The 27742-nt window shown below is 43.1% G+C and overlaps 1 protein-coding gene across 1 annotated transcript in view; it reads left to right on the plus strand.

The window, feature by feature from the left end:
* Positions 1–27742, plus strand: part of stan (Protocadherin-like wing polarity protein stan) — a 70510-nt gene that overhangs the window by 28769 nt on the left and 13999 nt on the right. The window contains exons 12-25 of the mRNA XM_075668842.1: positions 1153–1319; positions 3379–3525; positions 5305–5406; positions 7015–7177; positions 9118–9380; positions 10114–10297; positions 11876–11977; positions 12763–13266; positions 15284–15463; positions 17512–17611; positions 19407–19574; positions 21423–21543; positions 24748–24966; positions 26836–27056. Coding sequence (XP_075524957.1) covers positions 1153–1319; positions 3379–3525; positions 5305–5406; positions 7015–7177; positions 9118–9380; positions 10114–10297; positions 11876–11977; positions 12763–13266; positions 15284–15463; positions 17512–17611; positions 19407–19574; positions 21423–21543; positions 24748–24966; positions 26836–27056 — 2641 coding nt within the window. The remainder of the gene's footprint in view (positions 1–1152; positions 1320–3378; positions 3526–5304; positions 5407–7014; positions 7178–9117; positions 9381–10113; positions 10298–11875; positions 11978–12762; positions 13267–15283; positions 15464–17511; positions 17612–19406; positions 19575–21422; positions 21544–24747; positions 24967–26835; positions 27057–27742) is intronic.

A 27742-nucleotide genomic window follows, 5' to 3' on the forward strand; every position in this document is an offset into this window, starting at 1 on the left:
TGGCTTTTTCTGCACATAAGTGTAGGTTACGGACTGGATTCCAAGGGAGGGGAAGCATAGCAGGGGACGGCAGAAAGTTCGGTGGGCGGATGAGATTAAGAAGTTTTCAGGGAGAACATGGCCACAATTAGTACATGACTGGGATAGTTGGAGAAGTATTTGCCCTGCAGTGGGCGTAACCAGGCTGATGATGATGATCATGATGATCATGATGATCATGAAGTTTAGGCAGAGGCCTTACTGCAGTAGACATCAGTTTATAGGACTCCGGTTAATTTGATCCTGACTGAAGGTCTCGGCCAGCACCCGCGCCCGAGCTTTCATTAATTTGTTCAAAAAATTGGCCTTTGCCAGATAATTCAAACTTGACCAGTCAGCACACACGCGTCTGACCCCTATGGTGGCCCTAATAGACACCCCTTTGGTGGTAGCATCTATCTCAGCAGAGCTTAGGGAACAATGATTGCGTTAAACACACATCATCTTTCATGAAAAGAAACACCTATTTTCGTCCTGCCTTATAAAAATTTAAAGCAGTAACCGTAGCTCCTAGTGTCTGATTACGGTATTTACCCAATTCCAATGCACTCATTTTCTTTTTCTTTTTTCAATAAAATTGAGCTGAAAATTGCCTGCGCAGTGCAGTCAAATACAAAACCAAAACCGTCTTCGCATCGTTTGTATGCTTTACCGCTTAACGCGTGTGTATTGCGGCGAAACTGCCATTAAACACCGTGTGCCAAAGCTGATTTTAGAAAACCTGCCACCGTTGTACAACATGTATTGGCCCCTTGCCAATTTTTCATGCTAAAACATCAGGTCTGCATAAGATTTCTGCTTCTTTTAGGAGTTTTAACGTCATTTCTACGTTAGTTTTCTACTTTGGCCACCTAGAAAATGGGTGTGCATTTGATTTAGGGCGTGTTAAAATTGGGAAGATACTGCCAAATGAGTAACTGGTGAGTTTTTTTTCTTGTTTTCTTTTTTTTCTGTATCTTGTTTAATTCGACCCACCGGGGAATTCGATCAACTTGGTTCATCCCATCAGGGTCGAATTAACAGAAGTCGACCATACATAGCTCCTAATGTGAAGCTGCTAGAATGTGCACTACTGCACAAACCAATGCTTAAAAAGTGAGCTCTTTATCGCAGGTGTGGAACCTGTGCGTCGATTCGACGGCGACGGCTTCCTGGTTTTCAATCCCCTGCTGCGCCCGATCCAGTTTCCCTGGTCTCTGGGGCTCACTTTCCGCACAAGAGCCACCACGGGTCTCCTCATCCACGTCCACGTGGGACAGAGCTCAGAGATGTCCCTCCATGTAAGCCGATGCCTCTTTAGGCACATTTTAGGCTGTTGTTGCCTCTTGCACCCAATGCCAAAGAAACCATAGCCCCAGCTTTTCCAGCCAGATCTTCAAGTATACCTACCAATTGCTGCCGGAGTTTTGTTAGGCTCAGCTGTTCTCATTTTTAAGCTTTGCGCTTTGGGTATCCTCTGCCTGTGTTCTGTATACACCACTTATCCCTTGCATATGCTGATGTACAAAATATTTTGATGTTTTGCTGCTGATCTCTAGGTAACAGGTTCAATCCCGGTTGCAGCAGCTACATTTCAGTGGGGGCAATGATACTCATGTAGTTTTTAGGTTTAAGTGCACATCAAAAAACCCCAGAGTGTCAACATTACTTCGGTGTCTCTAACTAGAGCTTGCCTCATAATCAGATTGTTGTTTTAGCAAGTAAAAGCACAGAATTTAATTTTTTTGAAAGGGAAGTTTTCAGCATGTAGCAGCAGCACAAGCACGAAAATTCATTGTGGTTACTATGTTCAATTAAAAATCCAGCTGCAACATAATTTCACTTAAGGCAAATTGGTTATGATTTAGTACACACTATCAAAATAATCTTTGCAATGTAGCGGAGTTGGTAAGTACCTAATCTTTTTATTGCCAGACTTTAAATGGCATGTTAGCAGACAGCGTGAACATCTGGTGGTAGCAGACGCGATGCAGATTCCAGAACTGTGTACGTCTGCTGATGTCGCTTGTCGTGCCTGAATGCCCAGGTGGGCACTAGTTCTCAGCATTCTGAGTTCTGCGTCATTTCTAGTGAGCAGTAGAGGTGGCTATATTTTTAGTTTCACTATCAAAAATGCAGTTTTCACAAAAAGCATTACAGACGAAGACGAATCGTCTTCGTCTTTAGCGCTTTTTATGAAAACTGTCGAGATGAACCAACTCGCCCAAATCAAGGTATTGTTGCAAAAATGCAGCTTTTCGCTGGATTTTTGTGGCACATCCACTCCGTTTTATGGAATAAATTTCGCATGGACATTGCTTTGTATTTACACTGCCAAAAATTAATCATTTTACAGTCCTAAAATTTTGTTGCAGTTGACTTTTAATAGCATGATTGGATGCAGTAATTACTGGTTTCATCAAGAATAAGTTGCAGGTACGAGTTGTCTGCAGCATGACGGACAGGATGCACAGGTTTTCTCAATCAAAAGATCACAGGCACTGTGTGTAACTGCTATGATGGAACACAGCGTGTTCCCTTATGTCTTTTTTATTGGGCAATAGGACTCTGGACATTTTTGTTAAATGGCACTTAACTAGGTTAATTAAAAGTGCACGAAAGGAAAATATTAAATTGAGCTAAATTGAAAGATCAGGTGCATCAACGAATTTGACATTTGTAGCAAGAAAAGAGCTTTTGTAAGTGAGAAAGTGACAAAAATGAAAAATCAGAGTGATGCCAGTTATTTTGGACTGCAGTACCTCTCATGTGACGTCAGTGCTGGTAGTTTCACAGAGAGCGACAGAAAGGGAGGTCATGTGGGGATCATGTCAGCAGCAGTGGGACCTTGAGTGCAGCTTTCTATGCTACAAAGTCGCATGAGCACACTGAAAATGATAGACTTCCAGATGAATGATCTGTTGATCTTACTCGGCTTTATATTTTCCTTTAGTGTCTCTGTAAGCACTGAGACGAGAGATACTTGGCGTTACACAGGTGATGGGAATGTAAAACGGAGACTGAAGAGCCGACAAGCTGGAGAGTCTTGACGCAACTTGATACTTCATCTGCTTGAAAATCAGTCGCAGAAGTAGACACAGGTATGAGAGACAGATGATTCTGAAGTAATTCTCAGCCAGCGTGAAACATCGCACAGGAGGCTGGTGCCATCTCTCGATCCTTCCAATAACACAGTGTGCATCGCATTTTGCCGTAGATGATAAAAAGACTTGATTCACATGGCACAAAGGAGTTAGTGGGAAGAAGGAAGTGCTGAGCAGAATATATGCCTAAATGCCTGTCTTGTCTTAACTTCCTACGACTTTGAACTGGACCTGTGCATTGTGTGATGCATTGCAGGTCGAAGGGGGCCACCTCAAGTACACGATAGATGGTGAGAGCATCTCCCTCGAGGACATTCGAGTCAACGATGGCAAGTGGCACAATGTGGCCGTCAAGTGGATGGTGGGTGACGTGTGGCTCAGCCTGGACTACGGCCAGTATGAGGTAAGCTGGACCAAATGCTTATGGACCAAAGTGAAAGCACTTTGTTTGACTGTGGGATACTTCAATCATATCCCAGTATCTATCTCCTCCTTGGAGACAAAGAGGGGTCCCCTTTCAGAGGTCTTAGTTTGCACCACTTTGGTTACAGTCGAACCTCGTCGATAACAAAGTTGCACCCAACATGAAAATAACTTCATTATATTCTGGGATTTTTTATAAGCATATAGGCAGTATTTGTTACGCCCTGATATCGACAACCAACATTTTATACTTACTTTCATTATATTGGATAACTTGGTATATCCGTTTTCATTATCTTGAAGTTCTGTTGCATTTATCAAGGATGTTCTATGCATACCATACATACTTTGACTCCTTTGGGCAGTCGCATGCAAAAGGAGCTCTCCCCAAAAGATCGGTCTTTTGCTTTCTGTGGTGTAGAGGGTGCTTGTAACCCTACTAACGTCACCAACAACTGGCGCTACATATCATTTGTCCATTCTGTTATTCTGTTGGCCGGTGTAAAACATGCAATAATAAATTGAGTGGATATCTACGCCTGCCAGGATGTGACATGCGAAGCTGCTTCGTTCAGTACACTTTCTATATGAGAAGAATGTGCTCTCTGGTATTTTCCAACTATGCACCAAGATTATCATGTCTCCAGCCTCTTTTGTGCACCATGACTTAAGTATTTTCTAAGAATGCCGACTCAAAAAGCTTTACCTAGTTGCACATTCTGCTTAAGACTTACCGAGGATTTTGTGATTACAGTCGACTTCTTTCAAGTAATTACAGCTTTCAATGAAGCATAGCATAAATTAAATATGCTGGATCTTTCACGTCACTCATTAACCATTCGTTGTGACACTGGCCTATTATCACTACTTCACAAGTTTGTTCGCAGTAGAAGGCTGTCATCTGTTCATTTTAAACCTTCCAAATGGTCAACATGCAGATTACACAATAACAAGCTTTGTGGGCATTTATAGATATACTGATGCTTTTAACTCGTCGACCCTACCACGAGCTATCTGATAATGGATTGACCTTCCAGACTACATTGTGTTTGAGCATAATGACTCTGAATTTCGGGATCGCCTTAATGATTATTTCCCAACTAAATATTAATCTCTTTGTAGTGGCATTTCCTTTTTTCTTTCTCAAATAGTTCTCGGGTAACCTTGACATAGCGTAGGCTCACTTTTTACTTTTGGCTGACATGCTTGATGCTCTTTTTGCTTTTGTTTTCTCTTTTCACTGTTTGCCAGAGTTTTAGCAAGCTTACTCTCTGATTGATGTTGTTGGGTACTTTGCGCCAGATTATTTTCTTTGTGTGTGTACGTGCTTGCATGCGTATTTAAGATATGCTTGATTGCAGTGTTATGGTATCTATATCGTATACTTGCTATAAGAATGTTAACTGCATTTTTACTAATGTGTTTATTTTAATTGTTCGCTTTTGCATCTATTGATGATGCTACACTTACATTATTTACATTGTTTACATTAGCTGTTCCGACTCATGATTGATATGTATAGCTTTCATGCATCGTCCCCCTTACCCTATGCCCCAGCTGGGCTCTGTAAGGTATTTTTAAGTAAATGAAATGAATAAATAACTTGGCCAGAACATTTGTGGTGCTGCCTATTAGTACTTTATGCATGAAAGCTACAGCTTGCGTATCTTGTTACTTCTAAGTAGAAGCCAGATGCGGTTAGCCCACATAGCAGTTTAAACAGGCAATCCACACCGGCATTCTTCCATTCACGGTGCAGGTATCCAAGGAGTTTGCTGCAGCAATTCAAGGATTGTACGTGGGCAAGGTATCACTTGGAGGGCTCGAGGAAGGAGGTGCCAACTTCTATGGCTGCATTCAGGTAACAGCAGCTAACCTTATCTGTTTGCCCTTGAAAAGAGCAGGGATTAGCCCACTTCAGGCATTCTTTTCAACAAGTTCTTCCTGTCTTTGTTCATTTAATTTATTCTGTTTTCCACTTTCCAGCTCACTGGCATCCCATATTATTTTATTTTATTTAGTTAGTAGCTTGGAACATGTCCAACACTTCAAGCCATGCAAGGTGTTTTTTTTTCTTTTCACTTTGCTAAATAAAGTCGCATTTTTCCTGTGCCATGCTGTGCCATTTGGCCACGGTAAAAGCACTTTATATATGTTCAACAGCCTAATTTAATATGTACAACTACACATCAAGGGCTTTTCCAAGCATGCAAAATGGCTGAATTATTCGAAGGATTTGTTAACATTTTGTGCCATTACCACAAAGAAAATCATGGTAAACTTGGTTAAGTAATTGTTTTCTATTCCTGAATGATAAGTCTTGTGCGTCGAAGCTGCTGCTAAATTTTCATAAATATCTTACACTTAATCACTTGTGTAGCTTAGTTCACTTGTGCTGTTTGTAATTACAGCCAACTTCCTATTTTTAGGACTCCCTAGGGGCTGCAAAAGCATCCGGAAAACTGGGCTGTCCCCAAAAAAACGAATGCATGCCTTTTACTGTCCCCGAGGTCTCGAATCGCCGCAGGCACGTCCAAAATAGCTTTTAAGGACACTTGTTAGGCGCATCGGTGCTCGCATCGAGACAGGAAGCGGCGAGGGCAAGCGTGTGTAATTAAGGAATGCGTGTTGTGTCCCATCACAACGGCCTCTTTCTACTCTTGGTATGCTTCACTGCGTAACATTGGTGTATTGCGGCGAAGCTGACTTTTGAGAACTGGCATTGTGCAACGCTTGATCGTTGCCGTTCTTTCCGCGCTTCGAAGCCATTGGCGAGGATGACAAAGGCGGAGTCGGTGCCATTGCTGACAGCGGCGAGTTCTTTCAAAAAAAGAACACGGCACTGAACAGGAGGCAGCTTGGTAGTGAACAACGAAGCAGCTAGGCCTAGCGTTGCCACGGGGGGGTGGATACGGCTGCCAGCGGATCGGCGTGCGAGATAATCAAAATGACAGTGGTGGTGGTTTCTACTAATGCCGTCTCGGACCTACGGTCACGGCAAAGAGTCCGTAAAAATCGGACGGAGCAGGGTTTCGGTGTCCGAAATTTCAGACATTCTTTGGCTCTGTGGGGCACGTGGTGGTGCCGGGAAGGCGTCCACAAAATCGGGCGTCGACTGTATTGCTACTTATGGAGATGTATGTTGTCTACCATTTTTTACCAATGCGCATCGAAGGGATTTAAAGGCAGCCACAACGTGATGATACACAGTAATAACTACTTTTCCAGTTGTTTTGTAATCATTACAAGGAAATTGCATTTTATTAGCTGAGCAGGAAATATTTACTGCGGAAGTAAGGCCTTCCACTTTCTGACAAATGAAAACTTGTGTGTGCCTGCAAGCACAGTTCATTTTGAAGCATGAGCAAAGCACATGATTGTGCTTGTTGTAAGATTTATATTTTTTAGTAGGGCTGGAGGACATTGCTTTCAATGGTAATGTGACTGACTCTTGCCTCAAACAATGCAGGACGTACGCATTGGCACAAGCAAAGAAGCATGGCTGCGTCCCGTGATGGAGCAGAACGTTCGAGACGGCTGTCACGTGCCAGATCCATGCCTTTCGAGCCCTTGCCCTCAACATAGCACGTGTGTTGACACCTGGGAGGAGTTTGAGTGCCGCTGTGATGCAGGTAACCTCATCTCTACTTCGATGTCTTAGCACTGCAGCCACTATTACCTTTTGTCACAATGATGGCCTCTATATATAGAGACTCTTGACTTTCTTAGATACATTCCGAGTCAGCAGTTCTGTAGGCAACACCTGTTGTGTAACATCTTCACAGCACGTCAATTCACAAAGTTTATGTATTGCTTGCAGTAGAATCATCACTGTTGACAAACAGCATACACTTTTACGTGTCTACGTAAGTTTACGTGTGCTTTAAGTGTTGCATACCATTCCCCTAAATCATTACAAAGTATGCTTAATGATTGCGTGCTACATGTCTCTTTTAGTCGGTGCACATAATGTATTACACATCTGCAAAGTAACTGCCAAGTTTTTATAAAGGCTGAAAGCCCATCTGTGTGAACTATCAGTGTTCATTGCATTATGTTTGTAGTCGTCCAAGTGTCATTAAATTGTATCTCTCAGGTTATGTGTTACATGGTAAACTAGCCTCTTGACAAGCCTGCTATTCTAAACACTGTTGATGGACAAAATTAGATCAAGAAAAGGAAAGAAAAATTTTCGCCGAAAAGGGCCTGTGGAGCTCTGCAGTCTATCACTGTTGCTGCTTTGCAGTTGCGACATAATACAACGAGGTTCTTTAAAAAGAAATAGCATTTTTCTGCTAGCAAATGACCTAGCCACTAATAGGCAGTGGACTTCCAGAAAAACATGTAAAGTCAGCTTTCATGACTTCAACCCTGATAGGACCAACGAAATGGGCTGAGTTATCCGGCAGGTTGAATTAAACAAGAGGCGGAAAAAAAACATCAATACACACTGCTGAATCATTTATCAGTATTTGTTCCAATTTGTCCAGATCCTGAAATTGAACAATCACCTGCTATTAATGGGTTCAAGGCAGAAAACCAACATAGAAATGACACTAGTATTCCTAAACAAAATATGAATCAAACGTGCACCCAATGTTTTAGCAAAAAATAGCATGCCTCCGATTCCGGCAGTAGCAAAAAGACAGAACCAACAAACTTTACCTTCACAGAATGAAAATTTCTTTGCTTCATGTCCGACACCATCACTCTCAGACAGCGCTTTATTGTTCTCTATGAAAAGCCACAAAATGTCATCCTCCACACAGTCCACAGCGAAGTGATCGTCATGTTTCGTGCTGGTGGGATCATATTTCGGCATGGCCCACCAGGTAGATTTTGTCGAGGTTTCTCGTCACCATCTTAAAGCACGCAATAGGAAAACAACAAGCCGCATTTCAGCTGCTGCCACTATTGGAGTCTCCATTATTGTGGTTGGGCAGGTGCGGGATGACCAGCAAACTTCTGAGATCAAATTATCGGCGAAGACTAATTTCAGGATCAAAATAACGAAAGTTTGGTAGCATAGAAATGTATGGGTGCCAACCAGGACTATTTGTTGGGATCTCATTAACAGAAAAATTGAATTAATAGAAGTCTAATGTAATTAAGATAATCTCAAATGCAGCTTGCCTACAGTATGAGTTACAGTGTGCACAATTCTTGTGCACCGTACTGTAACTAAGTTGTGTGGAAAAATGCTATTGTGAGGCTGATACAAAATTTTTCAATGTACTGGAAAGCTAGTCTGACGTTGCTGGTAGCTAGTGGTGATGTTTGTGTAGTTAATGATTGACATCAAACTTACGTTCTTCATTTATTTTCATTTGATTCTTATATCAGAGACCTACTTGCTGCTTGTGTTGCATCTTCAATTCCTCTGGATATCGAAGTACTAAAGCGCCAAACAGATGACACAAGAAGAGACACGGACGAGCGCTCGTCCGTGTCTCTTCTTATGTCGTCTGCTTGGCGCTTTAGTACTTCAGTAACATGCACCAACTGGCCCAACAAAAAGTTCTCCTCTGGATATCTTGATCAGTCAACTCAACGTTTGTTTGAAATGCCGCAGGTTACGTTGGTGAGCAGTGCACGGAATCATGCGGTCTGGACCCTTGCGAAGCAGACGCCAAGTGCCTCGTGTCCGAGAAGGACCCCGGTGGCTTCCGCTGCCAGTGCGGCGAAAACCGCTGGGGTCGCTACTGTGAGGAGGCAAGCACGCAACCGTGCCCCTTCAACTGGTGGGGCTACCCGGTGTGTGGCCCCTGCCACTGTCCTGTCGAACGCGGCTACCACGCCGACTGCAACAAGACCACAGGCGAATGCTACTGTGAGGTGAGCCAGCATTTATGGGACATTTCATCATTGACAAACAAGATGCCCCCAGGAGGCATCCTGGTGGCAGTTTCTGGTATCTGAATACGCACTAAGATTGAATCACTTCCATCTGGTCAAGTACTTTGTCCTAAATTAAAAATTATTTCGGATGTCTGATGACACCATGCCTTGTGTGGCTAAGTATTGTACAATTCCTAAAGCGACTTCACTTAGATGTTCTGCAGAGAGACGGTTCTTGTCGGCCATTTAATATCCAGGGAAGCATGTCGAAGAAAAAAATTTTTCTATATGCAATAGAAAACAGTTGAGCAAATGTGTTATGTGGTGGAGCTTTTTTCTCCTTATGACAAAGCATAAGAAGCTGCACTCTTTACCTATATAAACCAGTATGATAGACTTCCATTAGGTAGTTCGGCTGTCAGAAGGCTTGGAGAATTGACTTGAACACAGGAGAAGGGCAAGTGGAGATATCTGGGTTAGGCTTTTGTCCTGTGTTGGGCCAACTTAGGCTTATGATGAAGAAGAAAAAGCATGGTGGTCTGAAAGTTCAAAATAAATTAATAGTATTTAACTAGCATGATCTCCGTCATTTGAAGACCACGAAATTAAAAAGAGTCTGAGTTACCCATTGTTACATAAATGAGAATGAACTGAAACTTTCCAAGTCAACTGAGTATTTCTGTGCTACTCCTATAAAATCTTGACAACATTGCCCCTATGTTTCCTGCAGGAGAACCACTACCAGCCGGAGGACAGCGATGTGTGCTATCCATGCGACTGCTATGCCAACGGATCCTACAGCAACCGATGCCACCCTGTCACAGGACAGTGTCGGTGTCGACCTGGGGTCATTGGCCGCCAGTGTGATGCCTGTTCCAATCGCTTCGCCGAGGTCACACTTCGAGGCTGTGAAGGTCAGCCACAGCTGTTTGGCTGAATCAGACAAGTGCAGTTTATGCAGAAGTTATCCAAAATGCTTTAGAAATTCGATCAGCAATTTGACAGTTTGGGCTATTTGATTGTTATTTGTGCCTCTTTACTCCAGTTAGGCCCTCCAATTGTGCTCCAGTGGGGAATCGAGGCATAATGGAAATGTGTTCTTAGCCTAGACAAATACTTGCTGAAAGCCACATTTGTTACTAAAGTGACATAAAGAAGCATAAATGACTATGATGGTAATGATCCATGTTGTCATCAGCATTTTAATAGCATGGGTCACTTTGCTTGCATCTGTGTCATTTTGACAGCAAATCTGTCTTTCAGAAGAAATTTCAGGTTATTAGGCTGAGCTTCAGAGGCTGATGAAACATACTGAAACGAATGCTTAGGATAACAGGTAATTGAGGAGTGGAAAGGAATTTGATTTGCCCAACCTTGAGATATAAAGTAGCGTTGATTAGGAGGTCAGTGAAAGTTGATTTTGTTCTGGCTTAAAGGAGCCCTGAACCACCCATCAGGCTTGGGGAATTAACACATTCCACGGGTAGTACACGCTGCTGTGAACACCTCAGCCAAGTTTTGCTATCGTACACGATGCGTGGAGCTCGCAAGCAGATCACAAAGTCACCTTTCTCTCAAACGCTCTCATTTCAACAGAAGGCCCTGTCCTCACTCTCTTCTAGACGCTGTATTTTGTCATTGGATGCACTATTTTGTCATTCCCTGAGATGGCTGCTATTGGCCGATAACCGACATCAAGCTGCAGTCAGCTAGATGGTAAATACCGCAGCCGTCATGGAATGCCGCCACGAGTCCACTGGCTAAACACACTGCGGCTCGCTGAAGGCAACTGTGTTTGGCATATGTTTAGCACGTCGTAGGCACCAAAGGCCGTAGTTGTGGCGTCTACGTTAACATCCAAAATGAAATTTGAACTGCGCGCCACGGTGACATTTAGAAGGTAGAGCATTGTGGGCATGCCCCACTGCGCCGTAGCCTTCGCAGTGCAAGGCATTGAAGAGGGAATGGGAGCGCAGCGGAGGCCATGTTTGATTGCCAATAACTCCATTTCTGCTGAACGCATTGAAGTACTTGTTGCAGCAAAGTATTCCTGGAATAGCCTATTTTCACTTCAAATGCCTTTCTTCACTTCGATAAAGAGTGGTTCAGGACCCCTTTAAATTAAGAGGAACCAGTTGCTATGTGACGGGCAGTCCAGAGCTCAGTCAAGCCAGAGCATGGCTTGCATTCCCAACCTCTGCTTCTCAGATGGAAAATAAAGTGAATTTAGCTGAAACACGTCACTCATAGTATAGGTAACCAGTAATCTTTTAATGAAAAATATACTAAGACAAGGAAAACGTAGTTAGGGACACAGCTGAACATGAAAGGGAAAGTTGAGGTTAAGAAGTTTGCAGTTATGGCAGGAGTGTGATCAATGTGGGACAAGGCTAGATGGAGCGAATTGAGAGAGGCCATTTGTGCAGCTGTCAGTTTAATTAGACTAAGGTGATTATGATGACTGCAGGCAACTTCGCTTTCTTTGCTTTCAGTTATCTATGATGGCTGTCCAAGATCATTTGGTGAAAGGGTGTGGTGGGAACGAGCGCTCTTCAACCAGGAGATGTCTCGGAGCTGTCCCAAGGGATCTCAAGGTAAGTAAATACTAGGCTGGTTTTTCAGCCAATAGACAGCTTCAGTCTGTTGGTAAATGTGTAACCGTTTAAGGTACTACCAGTGACATAGACGGTACCACTGTGCCAATGCTATCCTATAAGGTCAGAAGGTGAAGGATAACAGAGGAACATGAAACAGAGTTAAAGGCTTTGTAATTATTGAGGGAACAGAAAATTATAGGCGTGATGTTACAAAATAGGAAAGCAAATGTATGAACTGAAGCGCAAACATGGGTAAGTTATGCTCTACTAGTTGCCATTAATAGGAAGAAGTGGAGTTGGGCACAAAATATAAGGCTTAAGACATATAACCAGTCGTCTTTTAGAAATGCAGGATGGTTGCAACAGCAAGAAAAGTGAAGTCACTGAGGGCACGGAATAAGCGAGAGTGATCGGATTAGGAAATTTGGAGCCACAAGGTCAGTGTATCTGATCAGCGATCAGATCAGTGACGCAGGACAGGAGTAACTGCAAATCACTGGGAGACATCTTCCTCCCGCAGTAGATGTAAAATAGGATGATACCATACAACTGCATGTCTTCATGACGATGACAAGCAGTGATGTGTGAGACCTATCCCAGCTGCTGTTGCCACTCGTTTGGCTGTATGTTGTGGCACTACAGAAACCGTCAGCACAGTCTTCCTGTAGCAGCAACTGAAAATATCAGCTTGTCCCTAACGTTGTGCCCCAGATGAATATCTGTTTCGATATGACTGTTCCACTGTGTTTCTTCCTCTCCCTCTCTTCTCATCTTTTCAACAGGCAAGGCAACCCGCCTCTGCGACCAGGAGAGTGGCTGGCTGGAGCCAGATACATTCAACTGCGTATCCGACGCATTCGTGCCACTTTCCGAGCAGCTGCGCGTCCTGGAACGTGACAAGCTCCCTCTCAACACCTACAGTGCTGTCCGCGTCGCCAAGCAGCTCAGGGCCGCCACCAACGCTACCCACTCAGACCCGATTGGCCTGTACGGAACCGACGTCCTGCTGGCGTCTCGGCTCCTGCACCACGTGCTCTCATACGAGAACCACCAGGCAGGGCTCAACCTCACTCACCGACAGGACCGGAGCTTCATCAAGAACTTGGTGAACACTGCGAGCATCATCCTGGACACTCGATACGCAATGCACTGGGAGCGCGTGGCATCACTCACGGGACAGGGACCGGCACACTTGTTGAAGATGTTTGAGAAGTACGGCCACACATTGGCATCAAGCCGGCAGGACACGTACACAGAGCCATTTGAGATCTCGGCTCCTAATGTCGGTAGGTGCACAAGCTCGTGAATGTTTACTGCATGGGGCTCTCTTGAGAGCTTTCAAACCAGTCATGGTGCATCAGTGGCTATGGCATTCTACTGCTGAGCATGAGGGCACGGGTTTGAATTCCAGCCATGGCAGCCCGCATTCTTGTGTGGGCACAATGCAAAAACCCTTGTGTACTTAGATGTAGGTGCAATCTAAAAAGCCCAGACAGTCAAAACTGATATGGAGACTCTTACTGCAGTGGCTCTCATAGCCTGTGTGTTGCTTCAGGATATTAAACTCCATTATTTGAATGTCTGAGTAGCTTTCGAACTTTTGTAAAGGATTGCACGCTGCATATGTCACATATATAAGTGTAGTTGAACCCATTTATAACAAACTCAATATTTCTGCAAAAAAAGTGGCCATTGTATCAGTAGTTTTTTATATGTGAACTCACCCTTCGAAACTCGCAAAATTAATGATGCTGAAGCTGCCGTCGGCAGTGACGATTCGACACCATTCTGGTCTGAAAGTTGAATTTTCAGTATCTTCATTTTTGTTCCCGGCACTTTCCCACATTTAACTGTGACTTTCTGTCAAAAAACGTCATCTAAAGAATGAAATGCGGCGTCATAGCTCTTTCAAAACTGCACCCGGCTGGTTCCAATCACCTGCCATTTCGAAAATGTGAGTGCAGCCACCGCCATTCTTTCTTCCAGAGCTTGTGATATATTTTACTATCAGTGGATGTGGATTCTGCAAACAGTAGTGAAGCATTCTAATTGGCTGAAAGCAGAAACTACTGTGGCATGGTGGCATTTTGCAAAGTCTTGCCGTTAGGGCTGCAGCATCAGCCACACGCATGCAAAGAGCCATGAAGTTACATTTTCTGTGTCGCTTGGGCCGAAAAAGTATCAAGTTCGAAAGGTAGACTGCCATTGCGAACCGTTATCAGCAACGACACCACTGCGATTTCCCAATAACAATGTAGTAACCCCCAACTCTTTGCAACTTTGCATGGCAGTGGCTTGTTGTGCCACATTCACGCCGACTCGGACCATGTGATTATATACAGCAATGATGGAGTAGGAGATGTTTGCTGGATGCGTCTTCAGGCATGGCTGAGCGCAGGGTATAGGATCGAAGTTCCAGGATTGACGTTGTAGGCCGAAGCAACCTCCACCACTTGCAAAGGCGTTTATGAGTCACCGTTGTTTGGGACTGACTGCTAGTGTTGGGCACGGACTCAGCACGAGCAGCATTTACGAGCAAAATCACTGAAGAGGACGACCCACTATATCGTTCCAATCCTTCTATACAATAGCAGCATGTCCGGCAATTAGTCCAAATCATCCTAATAGGCGCAGTGTTTACGGTGTCACAGAGAACTGCGCAACGAGTGCCGGAGGCCACCACTGCCGTGCGCTGTACCAGTAATGTTGCGCTGTACTGCCTTGCCCTAAAGAATGCTGGAGTCGAGCCTTGAAATCATGTTTACCTAGTATGGTTGAAAGCGAGGGGCTTTCCTTGTGGCTTCAGAAATCTGTGCATGGCATTCACTCATCACGACGGCTGCATCTTCTTCGCGTTTGGATTGAAGCGATGGAGTGTGCTGCCGTGAGCCCAGTTCAGTCATGCCTCCGTGCTTTGGGTGCGTGACCAAATGTCGCGTGGCCCTCCTTTTACCGTGATGGAGCTTGAAGTGTTCTTTGTGACAGCACGATGCTTTCGAAAATGTTTGTTATATCTGAATGCAGTTTCAATAGGCCATATCAGAAAAGCGTATATGCAGTGAAATGTAGTCGTTATAATCAATAATTTGTTATATCTGGGATCATTATGAGTGAGTACGCCTGTGTACAAACTACTCTTTATTTGCATACTTCATACCCATTCTGCACAGAATATTTTCTAAGAATCGTTTTACGGTTTCTATGTTTCATAAACTTTTAACACCAACAGTGCGTACCTGCATGCGGTGACTTACTGCCATAGTGGTACTTCATGCCCTAAAATGGCTTTTGTCTTCTGTGCAGTGCTCGGAATGGACACCATATCAGCAGCTGAAACGAAAGGTTCCTTCATTGAGCATGGAGCTCCTGACGGACCATCAGTCTGGCTACCTAAATACAACAACTATGTGCTGCGAAAGCCAAACCCCGAAATCACTTCCATCTCCCTCTCACTGGCATCCCTTGGCATCACTGAAAAATCAGGTGTGTCTGTAGGCCACGCGCATTGGCACGCATATAGCGCAGAAACTTGGAGGTTAACAAAGAAGCTTCAGATGAAGTTAAGGACTGCGCAATGAGTGGCAGAACGAAAAATTTTAGGCATAACGTTTAGAGAAAGTAAAATTGCCGTGTGAATTAGAGAGAACAAGGGGTGTTCGATATTCTAATGGAGTTGGGCTGGCCATGTAAAGCATAGGGCAGATAAGTGGTGGTCTACTAGAGTTACAGAATGGGTTCCAAGAGAAGGAAAGCGCAGTCGAGAACAGCAGAGAATTAGGTGGTGTGATGAAATGAGGAAATTCGCAGGCTTAAGATGGGGTCAGCTGGCACAAGACGGGGGTAACTGGCTATTGCTGGGAGAGGTCTTTCTTTGACCTGCAGTAAACGTCAATAGGCTGTTGATTATGATGAATGGCGCACAACTGTTTGGCAGCCAGTCGGCACCTCAATGCCCTGCTAATTGCTCCCACATTGATCACAGCAGAGATGGCAGTGGCGTAATAGCTTTGGCATTCTGCTGCTAAGCACAAGGTTGCAGGTTCAACACCTGGCCATGGCGGCTACATTCCGAATGTGGCAAAATACAGAAACACTTTGGCACTTAGATATAGGTGCATGTTAAAGAACCTCAGCTGGCCGACACTCGAGTTTCCCAATATGTTCTTTCTCATAGGCCATGCGTTTCTTTAAGGCATTGAACTGCATAATTTGACTTTTCTTTTATATATAGATCGCGTAGTCACTGAAAGCATTGCCTCTTTTCATAATCGTTAAGCAAGCTTTCCTGTGAGGCAGTTTGCCAAGCTAATGGCGACACCATCCTTTGTTGCAATCCGCACATATGAACACAGTTTGCTTGTCTTATGACATGGAAACTTAGATATGGCCCCTAGATGAAGCATTGGGAGTTGAGTGAGTCGGTGTGAATTCATGATGACTGCACAATGCAAGGGCACAAGAGGCAAGCCCCAGCATGTGCAGCTAGTACTTTGTCTTCATTTGAACCATGCTTGGTGCCACTATTAGTTGGGATAATACACAATGCAGGGAAGCAAATAAGCAATGCAAGGAAGCAAACCTAAAGACCACGCTAAAGCAGTGGCGTAACCGAGACATTGTAAGGTGTTATATGTTAATTGTAAGGTCATACATGGAAGAGTTTCTCTATCTTGCTTATAACCAGGATCCATGTTCACCAAACAGCTTTTGCACAATGAATTGTTCGTAAGAGCAGGTGCGAGCCAATTGTAATGTTGGACATAGCAAAGGTGGCTTGCCAATAGCGAACAGCATTTTCAAGCAAAAGGCGTTGTAATTTCGGTCCCAGTTCCTTCATTTTAGCATGGCCGTCCCAGTGAGGTTGATAGAATTTCAGGTGCTTTTCTGACATCTGAGCACTCTCCCTAGCTACATGCCTGTGCTAAAATGATTGAACTACTCCGGATCAGCAGATTTATTCTCTTGGAAATCACTCATAATGCACTAGTTGGGAAAACTAAGTTATGGTATTGGTGAAGGAAATTGCAACTGAATTCAGAACTGCTTGTTCTCACTGCTTCGTGCTTCCTAACAAGGTCTGAACTATATCTTTGCTTGATATGACTGATTTCGCAGTGGTTTTGTAGATTGAGGTCTTTTAGCCACATGAAAGCTGGAGAAAAAGCTACCAGGTTGTGTTTTTTCTTTACTATGAATACCATACTTTTTTTAGGCGGTGGTCGTTAATTAACTAAACTTGAGCAGTTGTTGCCAATACAGAGGTTTCCTCAATACATTTTATTTATTTTTTTCTTCTTTTACCTGTGCTCTTACAAACCAGATGTTTGCTTATGGGGTAGTAGTCCATTGGCTAATTGACAAGCCTAATTGGTGAATTTACCTGGAATTAATAAATTTCTCTAGTGGCGTAACAACACTCTTGGTTCTATCAACACTGTGGTTCGAAGAGACCTTAGCAAAAATGGATGTTTTTGAGTGAACGAAAAATGTGTTAATGAAGCGTGTAACTTTGGCGCATCTGTTGTTTTCAGAATCACCTTCACGTAGCTTCACAAAGAAGGCAGTTGTTGTCTACAGTGTCTACCCAAACTTGGATGGCCTATTTCCAGCTGCTTTTGATCAAACCATAAGGTGCGTACAGCACTTGATTTTTTTCTTTGTATTGACATGCCCATATGTCGACGCATTTACATTTTGTCATACCATCGCCGCAGTGTAACAGTATGGCAAAGTCTTTACGATTTGACTAGAGTATGATGACACTATGCTACAGTTAACCCGCATTAACTTAGTATTCATGAGGCCAAAATTATTAACTGTCTGAGAAAGTAAAACCTAATGAAAGACATAAATATGACTTAATATGTGAAAAAAAATATATATAGAACTTGCAATTACAGTTTCATGTCCAGGACTTTAAATACTAATATCAGATGCAGAAACACTTAAGGATAATGAAAATTTGCAAAATAGTATTGTAATATAGGAGTCATCATGAGCCTAGCAATTATTATTGACTGCTATGTCGACATGCAAGATTTCAGGATATACAATCTATATTTTATTTATCCGGTTATCATCAAATGTAATCTAATAATTATTAAATTTTTTGAAACCAAATCACAGTTTAGTAGTCATCACATGCCTGGCAATTATTAGTATTAACTGTATTGTCAACACTTTTTGTTATCAAGCTATTGTATAAAGTAATCAATCGAAAATTAAAATGATAATTCGTAATATGTACTCATAATTTAGAATTCATCACAAGCCTTGGAATTATTATTGACTGCTTTGTCAACATGCATGATTTCAACGTCTGTGAGCAATATTTTTGATATCTGGTTATCATTAAATGTAATAAATCTATGATTAAGTCCTGCACTGAATTTTGCATAAAATAGGCTGATGATGATGGTATGCTTGTGATGATGAATTTTACTGTTAGTAATACAATACAGTCGACTTACGTTAATTCGGCCCTGGCCGTACCGCCGAAACTGACTGAATTATCTGGTGGGTAGAATTAAACAAAATGTGGAAAAAACTTCATTACACACTGCCTATTCATTTGGCAGTATTTGCCAGAGTCTAAACACGCCCCCCGAATCAAACGTACGCGTACTTTCTGTGTCCGAAGTAAAAAGCTAACGTAGAAATTACATTAAAGCTCCTAAACAAAGTAGAAACCTAACGTACACCCAATTTTTTTGTAGGAAAATAATGTGTTGAACAATAGTGGCCGGTTTTCTAAAGTCAGCTTCTCTCCAAGGTTTTTTTAAAGTCAGCTTTACCGCCATACATTTATGTTGTGCGGTAAAGCACACAAATGTTGCGAAGTTTGATTTGGTTTTGCATAGGATTGTGCCGCGCAGGCAATTTTCGACCCAGTTTTTCTGAGAGAATAAAAAAGCCACATGTTATAATTGGATAAATGCCGTAATCGGACATTGTGAGCTACTGTTATTGCTTGAAACCCTTCCTAGTGCTGGCCAAAAATAGGCGTTTTCAACGGGTGATGGCATGCGTTCAATGCATTTGCTGTCCCCTAAGCTCCACCAAGACAGATATTGCGACTAAAGGGTCGCTATTGAGGTCGCCATAGAGGCCAGGCACATGAATGCTGACTGGCCAAGTTCAAATGCTCTGGCAAAGGCCAGTGTTAGGATCAAAATAATGAAACTTTGGGCTCATATAAATGTATGGGCGCCGGCCAGGACCCTCAGTTAGGATCAGAATAACCAAAAGATCGAATTAATTGTAGTCGAATATAACGAAAGTTTACCGTACGTACACACACATATATAGGGGCACTTTTGCATAGCCAACAGATTTAACCTAGATTCCTTAGCTTTTTAGCATAGCACTCGCCTAATTCATGTTGTCTTGCTGGGACATGGTTCTGCCAATGTGTCCAACTTTGCAGGCAAAAATTTGGCGTGGAACTGGCACTCGGAAGCCCTGTAACAACGCTGGTGGTCCAACCTGCCAACGCTGGCACTCCCGTCGGCCAGATCAAAGTTCGCTTTCGTTTCCCGAGGATTTTATCTCGTGGCGAGCACCCGCAGTGTGTCTTCTGGATGTTTTCCTCCAGGTGAGACTCCCAATAAGCGGTTCGGATTGACTACTGGATTTGCACAAATGTAGCACAACACAAATTTTCTTTTCTTTCTGGAACTGCCTGAGAAAAACGCTCGCATTGTGTTTAGTACCTTGCTTATAATTGGACACCTTGTCCCCATTTTAGGGCTTTGAATTGCAGCAAACTCGACCACCAGACAACTGAGATGAGGGAAAAAGCAGACGTGCCAATACACCAGAGAGAATAGGGATGCACATGCGCAGGAGGGAGTGTGTATATGTGAGAAAGTGACTCGGTGTGATTTAATGCAACAATTTAGCAGTCAGTGTACAGCCCTTTACTTTAGAAACCTTCTACAGGGAATACAGGCTGAATCACACGATTTGCTACCATGAAGTTTGCTGCAGTGGATTGCATATTAATTGTTTGCTAGGCGTTGCAGTGACATTATGGTTTCTTAGTTCTCATTATTACACTTATGTTGCTTTTCATGCTATCCAGTCCAACAAACGTCACTCCTCACAAAATATTAGTGGTCATCTTGCGTTCATGAAAGTGCAGTAGTGTGCCAAGATTTATTGCCTTCAGGTTTAGCTGCACGTCCCTCATGTGGTTCTATATTTATTGAGCTTAAAGGAGCATTGAAGTAAGTTAATGTTCACATCGAGTGCTGTTGCGTGGCCGCTCTCAGTTGCAGTTGAAGGCACATATTGCATTTCATGAACTGCAACTGAAATGCACAAGGTGCATCAGAAGGTGCCATTGCCAACCTTGGACTATATGAGCATCTAACAAGGATCTGAAATCTTGTAAAATGCTGGTACTTAATATTTTTTAGATTGGGGAATGTTGGTGTAAATTGCAGCCCTTGCTTTTTTAATACATAATATTTAGGAGATGTTAACACCTTAACGTTGTACCGGCTACTCGTTTTCACTTAGAACTAATATATAATAAATGTAAAATAAATACAGCCTTAAATATTTTAAGGACTAGTAATGCCACCTGGTGTATGTGTGGCGAACTTCACAAAAAAGAAAGGTCTGAGCTGGAATGCCTAGAATCAGTGCGTCACTTGCATTCGAAATTTTGCTGTAGGCTTTATCAAAAGCCTGTATGACAGGTGCCTTAACCTTGATTACAAGAGCAATTCAGTTACAACATTCACAACCTCCAAGAGTTACATTTTAAGCAGACAGTGCTTACCTTGAAAACCTGTTAAGCTGTAGCTGTGAGTGGTGGTTAACATACAGGTGATAATGTGTGGTTATCAAGAGAACATAGAGAACTGATGTGAGCATTCTTTTTTTTTTTATTGACATAACGATTATAAAAAATGTCAAGCTGACCTAAGAGCTTTCAACTTACTATGTTTAACAGCTGCTAAACAAAATTCAGTTAACTTTTAAGAAAGTAAAGCCTCTTTATTGAAGATGAGGTAAGAACTGCACAGCTGTGAATAACACTACCAACTTTTGCACATGTATCATTTCATCAGAGAAATAGTGTTGCGTATGATGGAGGAGGAGGAAGGATAAACTTTATTGATAGAAATGAGCTGACACTGAAATCATTCGAGGTGGCTGGCGTACCTAGTCCAGCATGCCATGTGCCTGGGCTGATAGCTTGGCCCTGGTCATTCAAAAACGCTCTTCCTTTTAATGATTGTTATCTTTTTTGCTGGAGTGACCATTGGCCACAAGAACTCCTTTGTCAGTACAAGTGTTTGAAACAGAAAGCCATTATCTCAAACATTATTCATACTAGGTAACGAGATAGCGCAGTAATTTCAACCTTGATTCATGCCGGACCTTGCTGAAGTTATCTCCTTCTTTCCTGTCCTGTGTTTTTGCATCAAAGTGGTCGCGGCAAGTGGTCAAGCCGAGGCTGCAAGGTTGAAGGATTTGACGCTGCGTACGTCAACTGCTCCTGTGACCACCTCAGCAGCTTTGCAGTTCTGACAGACATTGTCAGCCGTGAGGTATGGGTCAGCGCAACATTTTTTTCCTTCTTATTTTCATGGGCAGGGTACTTGGTTTTCATTGCATGTACTCAATAGTACTCAATAGTCGCAGGGCACAGAGTTTTACCATAGTGGTTTCTTCAAACTGATTGCACGCTACAAAAAATGTCTCAGTGTCTCAGTAGTTTTTTCATGATTACATTGAAGGTGCCAAATAAAACAAGAGACGTTTCGTCCGTTGTTTTATTTGGCGCCTTCATTGTAATCATGCATAACCAACTCGCCCAACAGTAGTTTGTGATGCCATAGTGTATTCTTTTTATTTATTTTTTTGCAATAAAGTTCCAGTGTGAAAATAAATGACGAAACTTACTTTCAGAATGTCCCTCTTACTATAACGCATAGTAAATGTCAAAGAACACAATCCATGATTGTCAAAGAATAAGACCTCTCAATTCATCTTTTCTGTTTCCTTTTCTTAGGCCAGTGCCTCATGACCACTTCTTACAAACTTCTCCTATGCGCAGCTATTACTCGTCTCTCCTTTTGCTACATTGAGGCCACATTTGTGTCGGTGTTTTACAACGTGACGAATAAACGCTGCAAAGAAAAACGTCTTCAGTATGGCTAGATTTGTCACACTTCCTGCTTTCTTATCTGCTCATGGCTGAAAGGGCGATCGTATGCCACCATCCCATCACCCTAGTTGATGCAATAACCAGGCACATCGCTGCAAGCTTGCCTTCAATGCCACCATATTGTTGCCTATCGGTCCCCTCCTGCACCTTTTGCCACTTGAGACATTATCCCGACTTTGTCTAATAAGTTCGGTCAGTTTGTCTAGCACTTATGTTGAATTCTAATGGCGCAGTCGGAGCAAGTTTTTCAGCTCATTTTGGAGCAAGTTTGTTCCAATGACAGAGTGAGGGCAGGAGTAATGTTGAATTCCAATGGCGGAGTCGGAGCAAGTTTTTCTGCTCGTTTTGGAGCAAGTTTCTTCCAATGACAGAGTGAGGGCGGGAGTAAGGTGTTCCAATGAGAGAGTCAGAGGGGGTTCAGAGCGAGAGTCACTCCGTGGAGCAGAAAAAGATGCTCCGCCAAAATTGGCGGAGTGGACCGGAACTCTGCGTGACATATTTCCTTTACCACATTTGTCTGCTGGGAGGCACCACCGGTCACGACTCGCGAGGAAGCAAAAGCTGCTGCACGCTTGGCGAGATATCCATTCTGCACTTTTGAAAAAACAGGTGAACGGCGCTAAAGAGACAAGTGACTGGTGCGGTGGTGCTGGGAGCAAACAGTGGAAGGACATGACAACACGCAAGGCATCCTGGGTAACTCGGCGATAGAAGTTCCGCTTCCGCCTTGCTCCGGCGGCGCAGGTTGTGTTCCATTCGTGGATCTGGAGGTGTTGCTCTACGCCAGAGACGAGTGCTCGCTTGCGGAGTCCGTCGGCTGCTCCGACTCCGCCATTGGAATTCAACATTAGTGAAATGGGGCACACCAGTTCTGTGCTCATACAGGATGGTACCTGCACTGTCTGCACAATAGTGCTTCTAGCATATCATGCCACTTTGACTGTTGCACCACACGTGTCCCTTTTCCACTGCCTTCTGTACCTGCCGAGGAAGGTCCACTGTGCACATATCTAGACAAAGGAGGGAGCGACACGCAGCATGCCCTCTCAGATCGGGTGCATACTTTGTCTCAAAGGCCAAGCTCCATGTGATCGCTCTTTATTGTCTGCTGTGCAACAGCACACTCAACAGAATTTGCTGGTTGGAAATGAAGGCTATAGAAAAGGGCTCACATCTCGTATTTTTTGCAGTCTCCAAAAGGAGAGTTCTAAAACTGCTAGATTAATTTAGCAACTCCGTCGTACAAAGTCTGCACTACAGCTGTGAAACAAACAGGGACAGGTGACTTTGCACCCCATTGGTGAAACAAACAGTAATGTGCAGCACCTCATAAACTACAGTTGCACCTCTATGTAATGAACACTGATTATAATGATCGAATTATGGGATGTAACAAATCAAATCTGAAATGTTTCTCATTGGTATTAACATTTAACAAATATTGTATTCTTAAAATGAATATTGAATATAATGACGGCATTGTCATGTCGGTGTTGTCATGTCGGATGCAACTTTTTTTTATCATATGGCTCAACTGTAGTAAGTTCAAGAACTGCAGATGAATCAAGTAAACTTAAGCTTTGTTTGTTCAAAAGGATAAACATTGTGTTGTATTATCTAGTCAATTGCTGATTCTATGCTCACACCAATGGGTAGTGTCTGCTTCTAAACACACACAGTAGACTTCCGTTAATTTGGCTTTGGTTAATTCGATTTTTCGTTTAAATCGATCCCGCCGGTGCCCAGCATTTCTATGGGACCAAACTTTCGTTATCTCTATCCTAAAGTTGGCTTGCGCTGAATGGTTGGAACCTGACCAGCCAGAACGCACGTGCCTGGCCCCTATGTTGACCCCTGTGGTGACCCCTATAGCAGCCCCCTTAGTGGCAGTGTCTGTCTCGGCGGAGCTTACGGGACAGGGAATGTACTGAACACACGTCATCTCCAGTCAAAAATGCCTATTTTCTGCCAGCCCTAGGAAGAATTTCGAGCAATAACTGTTGCTTACAGTGTCTGATTACGATATTTACCCGATTCTAACATGCGCCTTTTTTGTTTTCCAAGAAAATTGGAATGAAAATTGCCTGCACGGTGAATCGGATACAATACCATAAACCGCCTTCGCAGCGTTTGTATGCTTTACCGTACAACGCAAGTGTATCGCTGCAAAGCTGACCTTAAAAACTATGCAGCGAAGCCGACTTTAAAAACCAGCTACCGTTATGCGACACATTAAATTCCCGGCCTTTTTTCCTTGTGCTAAAAAATCGGGCGAGCATTCGATTTCTACTTTCTTTAGGAGCATTAATGTTATTTCTACGTTAGTTCTTTTTTTTTACTTTGGACACGTAGAAAGTGGGCACATATTTGATTCGTGTGCGTGTTAGAATCGGGCAAGTACAGCACAACTAATCAGCGGTGTGTAATGGCGTTATTTCTGCATTTTCTTTAATTCGACCCGCCGGATAATTCGATCAGTTTCGTCGGTCTCGTCACGATCGAATTGACGGAAGTCGACTGTACTATGTTGATTTGTCGCCACCATTGTGTACACAGTGCCATTTCGTTTTCCTTCTTTCTCCAGCATTTGGCTGAGGTTTCAACGGCAGAAGGAGCGGTGGCCTGGTCCGGTCTGGTCGGCGCACTCGTCATGCTTTTCCTGACCTGGCTCGTGCTAAGCCTTCTCCGTGGGACCTGTACAAACTCCAACTCGATCCACCGGAACCTTGTTGGCTGCCTTTTCGTCTCACTGCTTCTCTTCCTGGTTGCCCTCAAGTTACGTCGAACGCTCCTGTACCAAGAGGTCAGTATTACAGTACAAAGCACTCGCTGGTACTGGCAAATTCCACAAGTGAAACGTGGCATACTTCGACACAAAGTTGAGGCTTTGTAAAGTTTGTGATGTTTTTCTATTGCAGACAAATGAAATGTGAGCATGTTAGAATGCACATGTTTCAGTGTCCCAGTCTTTCGGGTTGTCGATACACTCACCCTCGCTCTGCGACCTGCAAGCCTCCTGTTTTGCTCAGATGGTGGAGTGATCGCACCAGAAAGGCGCTGGTCCCAGGTTCACATCCCATACCAGGGTGCATTTTTCTTCCTCTGCGAAGTTTTCTTTCTGAGGAACACACACAGGTTTCCTTTGTAGGTTTGTGCTACATTGAAATGGATGACAATTTTTCCTTTCATGAACTTTCTCCCACCCTGTGCATAACTGCTCCTTCATTTCTGGTTTCGCCACTTTGTGCGCAGTCTGTGTGATTTGAACTTGTACTCTTTAGTTGGGGGCATGAATCATTTCTTGCAACTAGCTACATAACAGTTTGAAATTGAACTTTTGAGATATTACCTATAAGAGCTGTTCCATATTACACTTGCCTGTTCACATTAAAATTGTTGTACAATGTTATGTGGTGAAAACAACTCAACAGACAACAGGAAGCTGCACAGGCAAAGGCTGTGTGGTTGTCGCAATTGCTTCTTGCTTTCTTCTTTTTTTTTCATTTTCACTCAGTAACTAAAACCGTCATTGTTCTTAAAGGCCAACTACAATGAAATTTTGGATTTCGCAAGAAGCCTAGCTTCAGTTATAGTATAGATATAGAGCAGACTCCAGGCAAAATTTTAGGTTTGAAATAAGAGTGGATGCGTCACAATACCTCACAGGAATGTGTTTTTGATACATACCGAAACTTTAAAAAAAAATACATTGCCATTACTACTCGCTGGAACTGATGCATAAGCGGAAATGTTGAAAACCAGCGCGGCTCCGCAGTATGACCTCCGAGAATAAGCTGTGCCTGCAGCTGCCCACAACACTCCGAAATTCTCAGAGACAACGTGCTGGGATTTACGTCACAACCACTAGTCACAAGGTGCATGCGTCATCTGCTTATTTAAAGGCTGGTAAAAGAAAATTAGATGTTTACAGCCCTGCAGTTTTTTAAAGATTGCTTCGATAATATATGCTACTCATTTCTAACCAATTTACCCAATATGACTTTGAAGTTGGCGTGGAATCGTTGGCCTTTCTAGGCCAATGATCCCTGCAGTAATCATAACGCTTTACAGCAAATATCCGACATGAAAAAAAGCAAGCGCTAACACTAGTCCTAGAAATCTGACTCACCAACTATGATGACATAACTCATCATTTTTCAATGCCATATAATTGTGGCTCTTCCTGATATTTTGTAAACGTCCCAGAGTCGCATCAAGCTGAACTTAACCCTCTGTGCGGCATCTTTTGAGCATGCTGCCAAAGACACGTCACTTGCCTTGGGTGGCACAAAAATGTTCTTCGAATATTTTGTGGCCGAATAACCGTACACTGTCTTCAATGCCTTCATTTGTTGGCAATTCATGAGAAAAGCCTTTAATAGGTTGCAGAAAAGTGTACTGATATTTTTTTATTTAGCCTTTCTCATTTGGATACACAATATACGTTTCTCGCTTCAGTAGTAAAATTAGGAACAGAAAGGGCTAAATGAACTTAGTTACAAGTCAGAACTGTGTGTGTGTTCGTTTCCTTTGTTTCACTTTCCTCATTTTTCGCTGTGTTCTCACCAAGGGAATGTTTTGCTTTGACTCGGGCAAAAGCTTTGTACAGCTTTATGGTCCAATGGAATCCTCACATTTTGATGCTTTCGTTTCGAATGCCCTTACTCTGCAGTTTCCTTGCAAGCTGCTGGCCATCTCTCTGCACTATGGCTTCCTGTGCGTCTTCTCATGGCTGTCGCTGGATGCAGTCCACCTGTACCGCATGCTGACTGAGATGAAGGACGTCAACCACGGACACATGCGCTTCTACTATTCTCTCGGCTATGGCGCACCAGCCGTGGTTGTTGGGTTGGCCGTCGGGGTGCGGGCTGACCACTATGCTACCCACAACTTGTAAGTTGTTCTGAATGAAATTACGTATCTCTGTCTTGCCTGGAGAGAGAAAGCTCTTTAATAAAGCCTGGCAAATCAGTTCTGCGGAATACCGCAAGGTGGAGGAAGCATCATGAAAGGGAAACAATTGTCATCCACCCGAATGTAGCACGAAGCCACAAAGGAAACCCATACGGGTTTCTCAGAAAGAATGCTTCGCAGTTTAGGAAAAAGTTTGTTCTGGTCTGGTGTTAATTAAGCTTGTAATGACTGAAAGTTGAGGAAGTTTGTAGGGATTCATGTTACTGAAAGGGGGTACTATTTGTGTTGTCGTTTTAATTTCTTCTTGCATCTGTTTTTTCATACCTGCCTTGCAGTAACATGATTCCCTTTAATGAAACACAGAGAATTAAGCTGGCACATACGTAAGGACTTACATGCTACTCTGCATAGGAAAGGGGACAGAAAGGCCCTAGGAGGAGGAGAGTGGAAAAAAGGAGAGAAAGAAAAGAAGGCAAGGAAATATATAGTCATTGTATGTACAGGTGTGACAAAAGTGACGGTATTGTTGTAAATAGGATATCTAGAGCTTGTCAATTATGCCAATGTCTTGAAGGAATGGCAACGAAAAATTTCGAAAGCTTGATGTTGCTCTGAAAGATACGGTATAAAACCTAGTATATTTCCTTGATGTAGCGATGCTTGGG

This window comes from Dermacentor variabilis, chromosome 9 (genome assembly GCF_050947875.1).
Source record: "Dermacentor variabilis isolate Ectoservices chromosome 9, ASM5094787v1, whole genome shotgun sequence".
Lineage (NCBI taxonomy): Eukaryota > Metazoa > Arthropoda > Arachnida > Ixodida > Ixodidae > Dermacentor > Dermacentor variabilis.